The sequence below is a fragment of the Theropithecus gelada genome, chromosome 9 (assembly GCF_003255815.1).
Source record: "Theropithecus gelada isolate Dixy chromosome 9, Tgel_1.0, whole genome shotgun sequence".
NCBI lineage: Eukaryota > Metazoa > Chordata > Mammalia > Primates > Cercopithecidae > Theropithecus > Theropithecus gelada.
In genome coordinates this window covers 93,139,398-93,152,514 of record NC_037677.1, presented here as the reverse complement: position 1 = coordinate 93,152,514, position 13,117 = coordinate 93,139,398, and the positions used below count along the sequence as shown (strand labels likewise).

General features: G+C 46.3%; 1 protein-coding gene across 1 annotated transcript in view; it reads left to right on the top strand.

Moving 5' to 3' along the window:
- Window positions 1–221: 221 nt before the first annotated feature.
- The window catches only part of PIK3AP1 (phosphoinositide-3-kinase adaptor protein 1), a 127,167-nt gene continuing 114,271 nt past the window's right edge, over window positions 222–13,117 (top strand). The window contains exons 1-2 of the mRNA XM_025396560.1: window positions 222–354; window positions 10,411–10,827. Coding sequence (XP_025252345.1) covers window positions 342–354; window positions 10,411–10,827 — 430 coding nt within the window. The 5' untranslated portion in view covers window positions 222–341. The remainder of the gene's footprint in view (window positions 355–10,410; window positions 10,828–13,117) is intronic.

The following is a 13,117-nucleotide window of genomic DNA, read 5'->3' as shown; positions in this document are numbered from 1 at the left end:
TTTCCCGAGGAGTGGGGCGCACGTGGCGCGAAGCCCCCGCCTCCTCGCTGCCCCTGAGCAGGGGGCCGTGGGGGAAGCTGACCCGCGGCCGGCGTGGGGTTCTCACTTCCCCTCCCCAACGGCCACGGGTGCAGGTGCCGCGGGCCGAGTCCCGCAGGCGGGGCGGACTCTGTGGACACGCCCTCGTGGCGAGGCCGGGCTGCCTGGCGGGAGGAAGCGCCAGAGCGGCGACCGGTCCTGCGCTGAGCCCGGCGTCCCTCCAGCCCGAGCCAGGACGCCGCCAGTCCCGGCCCCGGCTCCGGGCACGCAGCGAGCCAGGGATGTGAGCGGCGCCTCGCGGCATGGCAATCTCAGGTGGGTAGGCAGGCGCCGCGGGTTCCCAGGCCCTTGGGCCCTCTCTCGCCGCCCGCACCCCTTGGGGCGCGTTCCCCTGCTCGCTTCTGTTTGCGTCCTCAGTGCGGGGATCTTGCCCTTTTTCTGCTCTTTTCTCTGTTCCCTGTCGCAAACTTCCCACTTTAACTTTCCCATGTTTCCCGCCCCAGCCTGTTGCGTGATTGTCTTCAGCCCCTGCCTGTCCCGACTCCCTCCCACTTCTTCAGAGTCTCCTTCGCTTCCCCCACCTCTGGCCCTCGGAGTGTCTGAGGTCTCTTCCCCTGTCCCTCGACTCTGAAGCGAGAGGCGAGTTGAGAGAAGCAGAGTGCGGGCAGTGTGGACGGTCTACGCGGCCAAACGCGTCTCCTGGGCTCCGTGGACCCACAGGGGGCGCTCAGGCAGTCCTAGGTGGTGCGGAGAGATCAGCCGGGGGCCCTTGGGACAGCTTCCCAATCCCCGTTCCTCCACCCCTCCCAGGCTTTGTGTTTTGGTTCTAGAACTTTGCTAGGGATCGAGTAACACTATTCCTTGAACTTTACTTTTCCTACATCCTTTGCAGAACTTTGGGGAATGGGGAGAGTTGGTGGTCACACTCATCAAAGGGTACCAGGCGTCTTTTCTGGCTGGTCTTGGGTTGCCTTCTGGTTCATGGGTGTACACACTTGGCAAGTTGCTCACTCACGGAGATCCAGAAAAACCACATAATGATGATAACAGAGACAATTAATGAGTCCTTACTATTGCACTCCAATGGATACTGTGCATCTAATATGTTCTCCATGGTGGGCAGGACACACCTAGTCTCTGCTCTCCAGGACTTTGTGGTCCTGTAGAGGAAAGCAATAAGTAAACAAGGAATTACTGGATGAGAAGAGGTAGAGTTACGGTGTTTACAAATGGGTTTACTTTTCTTTTCCCAGCCCACTTTATGATGTTTTAGTAGGGATAACATGTGAAAACAGGTTGCAGGTGCCCCTTGAAAAAGAGACTAGGTGGCCAGGAGAAGGCACTGTTCTTACAGGAGGTGAGCAAACACTGGAATGAAGAGCCAGCTCTCCCCAGATCCTCTGAGGATGTGGTAACGGTGCTTTGGAAGCAGGGGTAGAAAAGGCCAGGGTGTGATGGTTCTGTTAGATTTGGTACTACAGGCTCATTATCTAAAGGGGATGGGAAGGTAGTTCATCACAGCCTCCTGGTTCTCCAGTTGGGCTCTGGAGGCTAAAAGAAGCTGTACTGTGAATAAGGAGGCCTAGAAATAGCAGGTAATATACACTTAATAAGGAAAGTCTCTGGTATGACATGTGCTATGGGAAAACAATAAAGAAGGGTGAGGGAGATTGGGGTTAGAATTTCAAATGAGGTGGCCAGGGTGGAGAAAGGGACATTTGAGTCAAGCTTTGAAGGAGGAGAGGGAGGAGGCTCTTTGGGCAAGAGTGCTCCAAGCAATGAGTGTATGTGGTGTGTTAAAGGAAAGGCAGCAGGCCAGCGTGGCTGGAGTAGGTGGGCTGTGGGGGAGAGGGAGATGAGGCCTGAGCATAAACCAGTGAAGCCACCTCCTCCTTCCATGGTCGGGGACAGGCCCTGGGCTGCTGAGTCCAGGAAACCGCAAACTGGGAGGGCCTTTGGGCGGAAGAGGCTGAGAAAATGGCCTCTCTTTTCCTCTTGTCCAGCGTCCTGTGTACATCTCTCCAGTGGGCACAGCTGAAGGGGCTAGGAAGGCAAGCTCCAGTTCAGAGGGGGACCGTAGTCCGGTGGGCAAACCTGGGGCTATTTATGGGCTCTGTAGCAGCTTCTTCAGGTGTCCGTAATGGTTAGAGCTGTCAAACTGTCTTGCTGTCTGCATCTTCTGTGGCGAGACACCACTCCAGGTGCTGCAATTGATAGTTGGCTCTCTGGAGTCCCTCGGGTTCCCTGAGGTCTGGAAGTACAGGGACCCATGGGGGAAGGTCATAGTGGTGAGAGCAATGCCTCTCGCCAAGATGCTGTGGGCTTTGGAGTCATCCCCACTCTTCTGTATGTTCTTTTTTTAAAAAGCAGCTTTATTGTGACATAATTCACATGCCATACAATTCATCCATTTAAAGCATACAATTCAGTGGTTTTTAGTATCTTTACAGATATATGTAGCCATTACCACAGTCAATTTTAGGACATTTTCATCACCTCAAAAAGAAACCTTGTATGCTTTAGCTATCACCCTTTTATTCTCCTCTCCTGTCCCAGCCCTAAGATCTACTTTGCCTCTATAGATTTCCCTACTCTGGGCTTTTTATATGAATGGAATCACATAGTATGTGGTCTTTGGTGACTGGCTTCCTTTGCGCAGCATAATATTTTCAAAGTTCATCCCACTGTAGCTTATATCAGTACTTCGTTCCTTTTCACGGCCTAATTCTCTGGTCTTTTTAAATTCCCTTCCACTGAAGGGGAAGCATTGGTCTATATTATTTTCTGAAAGGTGTATTTGCTTGTTGAAATCCAGGAGAATCTAGGCTCCCTGTCTTTGAAAGTACCTTGGGTAGGAAGATAAAATGAAATAGACTCAGCTTATTCCACAAGATTCTCTAGGCCCCTGATGGCATCTTGTGTATTTACACGTGAGGGAGAGGAAAGAGAGGATCCATGGGTGACTTTCCCAAGTGGCCAAGTCTGTGACTGGGTGAAGAAAGACTAGGACTCTCTCCTCTGTGTGTCAGTTCTCATACCATCTCTTGCCCCCTCTCTCCAAGGCTCCTCTTCTGTCTAGGTCCTTCTACTATTCCTGGACTTACAGGACCATGGAGCTTGAAGGGACTTTTAACCCTTTTGTGATCTTAACTTCCACGTGATCCTTGAGGCCTCTCAGTACTCTTGCCAGTAGCTGAATTTGAACACCTTGTGGGGTGGGAAGCTCCTGATATGATTGACCACATCTCTCCTTATCCTGGTCACCTTCCCTATCTCTCATCCCTCTTCAAATACGGTGTTCAGATTCAAACACAGGGCTTCAGGATGGATGAATGGGGTGCCAGAGTCACCTGCAGGCTGAAGAAGTGGTCTGGGCTGAGTGGTTTGAGAAAGCTCTCTGGTACTTCCTGTCTGCACTTCTCTCCAGTGAGTTCTTTTTTTTTTTTTGAGACAGAGTCTCACTCTGTCACCCAGGCTGGAGTGCAGTGACACGACCTTGGCTCACTGCAAACTCTGCCTCCCAGGTTCAAGTGATTCTCGTGCCTCAGCCTCCCGAGTAGCTGGAATTACAGGTGCCTGCCACCATGCCTGGCTAAGTTTTGCATTTTTAGTAGAGACAGGGTTTCACCATGTTGGCCAGGCTGGTCTTGAACTCCTGACCTCAAGTGATCTGCCCGCCTCGGCCTCCCAAAATGCTGGGATTACAGTTGTGAGCCACCACGCTCGGCCCTCCATTGGGCTCTGAGTCCTGCAAAGCCACCTCTTTCTGCCCCAGCTTTTTACCCTGTGGACGCCCTGCTGCTACAGCCTCCCCTTCCTCTGCTGTGATCCATTTCTTTCTCCTTCTATAGCCAAACCTGTTCTTTATGTTTTACAAAGACAAAGAAAGACCTTTCCTCATTTCTGTCTAGACTTGTGGACTCCTTGTTGGCTCATGTGTTTCATTTCTCTTAACAAATGAACAAACAGAAAAAAAAAAAAGAGAAATGTGATTGGGGACAAGTGGAAAAACGACTTACGGTTAAAGGAAAAGGATTATTGCTGAAGAAAGGAGTTTCCCCCGTATAAGGCAGAGTTGCTGACAAAGCATTTAGTCCTGTATTGTTACCCAGCACATCAGAAAGGGACTGGAACTTTCACTTTGGACTTTTTAAAAACTTCCCCATCTTTCAGTTTCCCAGCACAGCAATATTCAGGAAGGTGATAGATTTCATTGTCTTCGTTTACATCAAGGCAAATTTGCCTAGACTTAGTAATTGGTCTAAGTCACACCACAAGTTAGTGACCAAATATGTTGTAATGTTAACTAGTCTGAGGCAGTAATAAATTTCTCCTCAAATACTTTCACTCAAAGGGAATTGAATTTAACACTAGAATCCCAGGAACGAGACATTGTGCATTTATTTATTTATTTATTTGTTTATTTAATGAGACAGTGTCTCTGTCATCCAGGCTGGAGCGCAGTGGTATGATCTGGGCTTACTGCAACCTCCACTTCCCAGGTTCAAACAATTCTCATGCCTCAGCCTCCTGGGTAGCTGGGACTACAGGTGCGTGCCACCAGGCCTGGCTTATTCTTGTATTTTTTTTTTGTAGAGATGGGGTTTCACAATGTTGGCCAGACTGGCCTCGAACTCCTGATGTCAAGTGATCCACCTGCATTGACCTCCCAAAGTGCTGGGATTACAGATGTGAGCCACTGTTCCTGGCCAGGAATGAGACATTTCGAATAACTGTTCTGCTTGTTTGTTTGTTTTTAAATATAGGCGATTTAAGTGTTATTTTAATTGTACTTATTTATTTATTTATTTATTTATTTTTTTGAGACGGAGTCTTGCTCTGTCGCCCAGGCTGGAGTGCAGTGGCGAGATCTCAGCTCACTGCAAGCTCTGCCTCCCAGGTTCATGCCATTCTCCTGCCTCAGCCTCCTGAGTAGCTGGGACTACAGGTGCCCGCCACCACACCTGGCTAATTTTTTGTATTTTTAGTAGAGACGGGGTTTCACCGTGTTAGCCAGGATGGTCTCGATCTCCTGACCTTGTGATCCGCCTGCCTTAGCCTCCCAAAGTGCTGGGATTACAGTGTGAGCCATTGCACCTGGCCTCAATTATACTTTTAAATAAAATTTTATTATAGAACAGTTTTAGATTTCCAGAAAAACTACAGAGATAGTACAGAGACTTCTCATATAGACCACATCCAGTTTCACCTATTATTGACATCTTACATTAGTGTGGTATTTGTGACAATTAATTAACTGATATTGATAAATTATTAATAACTAAAAGTTCAGACTTTCCTCAGATTTCCTTAGTTTTTATGTAATGTCCTTCTTCTGTTCCAGGAGCCCATCTCAGGTGCTATGTTATATTTAGTAGGCATGTCTCCTTAGGCCTTTCAAGGCTGTGATTTTCTCTGATTTTCCTTGTTTTTCATGACTTTGACCGTCTTGAGGAGTAGTGGTCAGTTATTTTGTAGAATGGCCCTCAGTCGGGATTTGTCTGATATTTTTTCCCATAATTAGACCGGGGTGCTGGCTTTCGGGGAGGAGGAACACAGAGGTGAAGTGCGAGTCTCAGCCCATGGTATGCAGGGCACACACTCTCAACGTGATCTGTGACTGTCGATGCTGACCTTGATCACTGGGTTTCTCTATTGTAAATTTCCTTTTTTTTTCTTTCTCCTTTTCCACACTGTGCTGTTTGGAAAGAACTCACTCGACACAGCCCACAATAAGTTCTCGCTGTAAGGAGTTACACTCTACCTTCTTGAGGGTGGAGTTATCGACATAAGTTATTCAGAATTGTTATGCATGGGAGATTTGTCTTTTTTCCCCAATGTATTTATTCAATTATTTATTTCGTATCAGTATGGACTCCTGTATATTTCTTTTATGCTTTGGGTTACAATTCAATATTATTTTATTTATTTTGTTGCTCAAATGGTTCCAGCTTTTGCCACTGGGCGCTTTGAGTTGACTCATGTGTTCCTTTGACGTATGCCTGTCATTGAATTTTTGTTTGAGCAGTTGTTACTTTCTGGCACTACAAGATGCTCCAGGCTCATATTGACTATTTCCTGCCCCAGGAAATATTTAATCCTAGACTCATTCTTAGAATCCATCATTTCTCTAAGGAATCCTGAATCCTTTTGTTGGAGAATGGTATGAGAAACCCATGGCACTAGATGTGTTTTATTAACTGTATTTCTTAAACTATATTCTGTATTTCCTTGACTTTTTAAATTCGGTGCAAGTTAGAGATTAAGAGCATGGACTTTGGGGTCAGATCCCTGCTCTGGCACTAACTGTGTGTGCTTGGGCAGCAGTAGCAGCAAATCTTCAACGAGTTTTAATGTCTGTGTCTGTAAAATGGGGCTTTTTGATAACATATACTTTGTGGATTGTTCTGAGGATTAAATGAGAGAATGTACATGAGATGCTTAGCAGAGTGACTAACACATGGTCAGTGCTCAGGAAACAGAGCTGAATCACAATTTAAGCTTTTCTTGATGACTTAGAGTCTTTTTTTTTTTTGAGATGGAGTTTCACTCTTGTTACCCAGGCTGGAGTGCAATGGCACGATCTCGGCTCACTGCAACCTCCGCCTCCCGGGTTCAAGCGATTCTTCTGCCTCAGCTTCCCTAGTAGCTGGAATTACAGGCACATGCCACCATGCTTAGCTAATTTTTGTATTTTCAGTAGAGATGGGGTTTCATCATATTGGTCAGGCTGGTCTCAAACTCCCAACCTCAGGTGATCTGCCTGCCTCGGCCTCCCAAAGTGCTGGGATTACAGGTGTGAGCCACCGTGGCCAGCCCTTGACTTGGAGTCTTTAATAAACAGCAAGTATTATGATGTGCTGTTAACAGAGGAGCAGGATCTGCTGTTAACTGGGGAGGCAGGATCTAGGGGGAAATGATTACCCATTCCCTCAGTGGCCCTAGAGTTTGTTATTTAAAAAATGTTCACTTGGCCGGGCGCGGTGGCTCAAGCCTGTAATCCCAGCACTTTGGGAGGCCGAGACGGGCGGATCACAAGGTCAGGAGATCGAGACCATCCTGGCTAACATGGTGAAACCCCGTCTCTACTAAAAATACAAAAAACTAGCCGGGCGAGGTGGCGGGCGCCTGTAGTCCCAGCTACTCGGGAGGCTGAGGCAGGAGAATGGCATAAACCCGGGAGGCAGAGCTTGCAGTGAGCTGAGATCCGGCCACTGCACTCCAGCCTGGGCGACAGAGCGAGACTCCGTCTCAAAAAAAAAAAAAAAAAATGTTCACTTACTTTTGGGTCACTAAATTCTTCTCATAAAATTGGAGTAATCACTCATGGCCATGTGGTCTTTAGAACAGTGTAAAGTTGTTGCTTTTCTACTAAGTCAGTCAGTACCCCAAACCCAAGCTGCCTCTGAGGCTCAAGCAATCCTCCTACCTCAGTCTCCTGAGCAGCTGGGACTATAGGAGCACACCACCATGCCTGGCTAATTTTTGCATTTCTTGTAGAGACAGGGTTTCACCATGTTGCCCAGGCTGGTCTCGAACTCCTGAGCTCAAGCAACCTACCCGCCCTGGCCTCCCAAAGTGACTGGATTAGTCATGAGCCACTGGGCCTGGCCCCAAGCTGCCTTCTTAAGGGTTCTTCTTGTGCTTAGGAAATTTTTTTCTTCTCTCTTCTTCATTTTGCCATGACTTGCCAACCCTATTGAAAACACTACTTATGGTTTCTTCATCACTAGTATATGGGACCACAACCATCCCTTCCTGAGATTTTATTCTCCTTCTGTCTATTGCACAAATTGTTGACTTGATACGCGTATGTATGTGGAGGAAGCTGGTGGCCACCCTTTTTCACTTTTGCATTTTTACAAAATGCTCCAGGCTCCTTGCACAGCATCACTAGCATTGCATCCTTAATATTATAATGAAGTGTAAAGTCTTGCATGTTTCCTACCTGATGGCTCGTGCCCATGCACACACATCTGCAGTAACACTTCACACTTAGAAGAACGTTTGCCTCTTAAGATAAACCAGCCACATACGAAGGAAGGACAGAAATAAGGTAAAAATATTCTGATACTTTAACTCTGCTTCTCAGTGTCAACTGTATAGTTATGTAGCTTTGCCAATGTTATACCTTCTATAGTGTTGAAATTATTTTTCCATTGAGATGTAAAGAAATATTCTACACAGAGAAAAAAAGATCCAAACAGCAAATATTTTTATTTATTTATTTATTTTTATGGAAGGCTGCAGCACTGGTGCATTACATTTTTGTCCTTAATCTGTGTAAGCTTTGGAATCAGGGTAAGCATTCCTGAAAATGACCATTATATTCACAATTGAGGGAACAGACCGTGATCACAATTGAGTTCTCTGTAGAACCACGAATGTCCAGGTCATCATCAGAATTGCTGTCTGGTTTTCTCCAGTTCCACACTGTTTGTCTAAGATTGACTTTTTAAAAGATTTGTACACCTTCCCTTCAAAAATACTCTCAGGTTGATCAGCTTGCTTCTGCTGAGAAGGCTACTGGGCTCTATATTAGCACTGGAGTAGGGCTCCAGAAAACCAGGGGGGCTGAAAAAAGAATGAAACTGCAAACATTCATTTTATTTGCTATTTTTCAAAATTTGGTAATATCATCCTGGGGGAAATCAGAACTATGTTGGGCTTGCATTGTACATGTTGCTTTTTGGTTTGAATATAGTGGTGGGTTGGATGGGGGCAGGAAAGAGGATTCATCCTATGATCTTTTCAGAGCCTTAAGGTCTTGCCTAAGTCCTGCCTTTGTCCTTTTCAACAGGAAACATCAACGAAATGCGGCCCAGGCCTAGCGTTTAATTGTTTTAGTCTACAACTTAGATGGTTCCCAACCTTCATAAAATGTGACCAGCTTCCTTCTCTGAGTTCCCTGTGTGTCGTATGGACAGTTTATGCTCACCTCTTCCAACCACGCACAGAACAGTTTGTTGAATTCATGGAGAGATGATGAGCCAAAACAGTGGTAACAGTTATGTTAAGAGCCAAGCTTCTTTGAACTTTGGTAATTGGAAGCTATGACTTATTACTTGTAAGATTCTTGGCATAGTTCCTGATGGGTGGTGCAGGTGAGTTGGGAAGGAGGCTGGACGGGGAACCAGGGAACAACCTGAGCATCAGTTCTGGCTCTGCCAATAATCTAGAGTGTGAAGTTGAGCAAGTCCCTTAACCTTCCTAGATGAAGTGTTTCTTTCATCTGTAAATGAGGAGTTTGGGCCAAGTGATTCCTGAAAGCCCTTTTTGACTCTCTTTTTGGCATTTATGCTTTGTTAGAGGAAGAAAGCCTATGTTATGGGCCAGGTGTGGTTAGGGACACCTTGCAGATTGTATTGTGGAGGTCACAGCATTAATTCAACCACAACTACCGTGCACTTTAATATTATACATTATTTATATTCATGTGAGGATAATGACACCAGCTACCAATTCCTGAGGGTTTTCTACATGACAAGCACTATGCTTAGCAGTTTATGTGAAATATCTAATTTAACTCAAATCCTTCCTTGGCCACTGTGAATCTTGGGCAAATTACTTAACCTGCCACACCTCAGGTTTCTCATTTTTTTTAAAGAATGGACCAATAATAACTTACCTTCTAAAGTTGCTGTGAAGATGTAATGAGTTTAGTAGGAAGAGTGCCTGGAACATAGTAACCTCTATATAAGTGCTTGCTGTTGGGATTATTATTATTTATTATTATTATTATTGTTATTGTTATAATCTCATACTGCATTAGGTGTGGGGGGAAAGTGCATGCCAGGCAGAAGCAATAACTCATGCAAGGATCTAAAACAGTATGGGGTCGGGCCTGGTGGCTCACGCGTATAATCCCAGCACTTTGGGAGGCGGGGATGGGTGTATCACTTGAGGTCAGAAGTTCAAGACTAGCCTGGCCAACATAGTGAAACCCCATCTCTACTAAAAATACAAAAATTAGCCTGGAGTGGTGGTGGGCACCTGTAATCCCAGTTACTTGGGAGGATGAGGCAGGAGAATCACTTGAACCCGGGAGGCAGAGATTGCAGTGAGCTGAGATTGGGCCACTGCATTCCAGCCTGGGTGATAGAGCAAGACTCAGTCTCTAAATAAATAAATAAGAAATAAATAAAACAGTGTGGTATGTTTGGTCTAAGACAAGGAGTCTGGTATGATTGGAACACAGACTGTAAATGGGGAAAGAAATGAGTGAGTGAGGTGTGCTGGTGTGCTGGAGGCACACCATGACAGATTGTGGGTGGCAGACCTGGCGTCTGGATGCTCTACCTTTGCAGGTTCTGGGGAGCCACCTAGAAGGGCAGGTGTGCTAACATGCTTCTGTGCCTCATTCTTGCTCAGGGGTACCCAGAGGATGCGACATCCTCATCATCTACAGCCCGGATGCCGAGGAATGGTGCCAGTATCTGCAGACTCTGTTCCTGTCCAGTCGGCAAGTCTGCAGCCAGAAGATACTGACTCACAGGCTGGGCCCCGAGGCCTCCTTCTCGGCAGAGGACCTAAGCCTTTTCCTCAGCACCCGGTGTGTCGTGGTGCTGCTGTCCGCGGAGCTGGTGCAGCACTTCCACCAGCCGGCCTTGCTGCCCCTGCTGCAGAGAGCCTTCCATCCTCCGCACCGCGTGGTCAGGCTGCTCTGCGGCGTGCGGGACAGCGAGGAGTTCCTAGACTTCTTTCCAGATTGGGCCCACTGGCAGGAGCTCACCTGTGACGATGAGCCAGAGACCTACGTGGCAGCTGTGAAAAAAGCCATTTCCGAAGGTAAGCTTTTCTTCTAAAGATAAGCAAGCCCTAGAAGACTTATTAATCCAGGTGCTAGGTGTAAGTTTATATTCCAAAATGAGCAGGGATCTCAGTATGTTAAGAGACCTGGTCATATTTATGGGTTTAGAGCAGCCTATTCCTGGGGTGGGGTAGGGGCAGGACAGGTCTCCTGCACTATCAGGAGAGGAAGAGGACACTGTCCCTTGTCTTCTGTACTAGGGCAAAAGCCTTCTTTCTAGAATTTTCTATACCTTGGAAGACACAGGACAGAGTTCCAGCCTAGAAAGTAGTGGGGGTGGGAGGCAGAGACTTAGTTTACTGTTGATGTGAGGAATGAGACTGCTCACTCTCCTGCTTGCATGTTACTTCCATTTTATCATCATGCGACCTTCACATTTTTGTCAAAAAAGTTTTTTTTTTTTTTTTTTTTTTTTTTTTTTGAGACTGAGTCTCTCTCTGTCACCCAGGCTGGAGTGCAATGGTGCAATCTCAGCGGACTGCAACCTCTGCCTCCCAGGTTCAAACGATTCTCCTGCCTTAGCCTCCTGAGTAGCTGGGATTACAGGTGTGTGCCACCATGCCTGGCTAATTTTTTTGTATTTATAGTAGAGACAGGGTTTTATCATGTTGGTCAGGCTGATCTTGAACTCCTGATATCAAATGATCCACCCACCTCAGCCTCTGAAAGTGCTGGGCTTACAGGTATGAGCCACCGTGCCCGGCCAAGGCATTGTTTTTTTTTGATAACATGGTTATAGAGAAATAACCCTCTTCTCTATTTCCCATCAGCCTAACTTCTATATTTTGCCCTGTTTCTCCTTTTAGAGTAGGAAAATTCCGATCCTTTCTGTGAGGGTTAGTGACTTCAGTGGCCCCAGGAAGTGTGACACACACTCTGATTAACAATACCAGAAGACGTGCTCTGGGATGGACACATGTCACAGCTTTTCTTCCTCTTTTTGCTTTTTTTTTTTTTTTTTGAGACTTGACGCCCAGGATGGAGTCAGTGGCGCGATCTCGGCTCACTGCAACCTCCACCTCCCGATTTCAAGTGATTCTCCTCTCTCAGCCTCCTGAGTAGCTGGGATTACAGGTGCCCACCACCACACTGGCTAATTTTTGTATTTTTAGTAGAGATGAGATTTTACCATGTTGGTCAGGCTTGTCTCAAACTCCTGATCTCAGGTGATCCACCTGCCTCAGCCTCCCAAAGTGCTGGGATTACAGGCATCAGCCACCACACCCGGCCTCTTTTTGTTTTCTATTTTTGCCTCACTATGGGCTATGAGTGGGCTGTACGTTTATATTCTATTCTATTGCCACCCAGGATCTTATATACCTGACGCCAGCGAAGAAGCCTGGAAAATTATGGCCCTGATTTAACTGTGCCTCAGTTATCCCTGGTGTGACTTGGGCATTAATTTGTCTCACCCACCCCTATGCCATCTGATAAACTAAATCAAGAATTTGCTAATTTTCAGTGACCTTAAAAAGCTAATGTAACTTCCTAGGTGCTTTTGTCCCTGGAATTGCCTACTCTAAACCAATGAATATGACCACATCTTTTAACAAAGTAAGATTCCATCTAATTTTGTAACATAAATCACTGGTGTGAATGTAAGACATGTCTCACTTGAAATCCTGGGACCTGGATTAGTACTTTTTCTAGGGTTTGCTTATCGTTACTTTAGAAAGGCAATGATGGAAAAAGCATATAATTCATTTTTGCATGATTGTCTTTCATTACTTTGAAGGAATTGTGATCTGCCCTAACATACAGAAAACTGAGACACAGCTGGTTGTTTCTGTGGATGAGTTTGTCACTGCAACAGTCCATTAGGATCTCACAGGCCAGCCCCTGGAACCCACCATGGATGTATTGCCGCTGACTGGGCATCTCACACTGTATGCTGTAACAGATTGCTCTTTAAAATATTACAGTAGTGTGGCTGGTTGCGGTGGTGCATGCCTGTAATCCTAGCAATTTGGGAGGCTGAGGCAGGTGGATCATGAGGTCGGGAGTTCGAGACCAGCCTGGCCAATATGGTGAAACTCTGTCTCTACTAAAAAAATACAGAAATTAGCTGGTTGTGGTGGTGCACGCCTGTAGTCCCAGCTACTCAGGAGGCTGAGGCAGAAGAATCACTTGAACCTGGGAGGTGGAGGTTGCAGTGAGCCGAGATTGTGCCAATGCGCTCCAGCCTGGGCGACAGAGCAAGACTCTGTCTCAAAAAAAAAAAAAAAAAAAAAAAAAATTACAGTAGTGTTATTTTTTTGAAGTAGATAG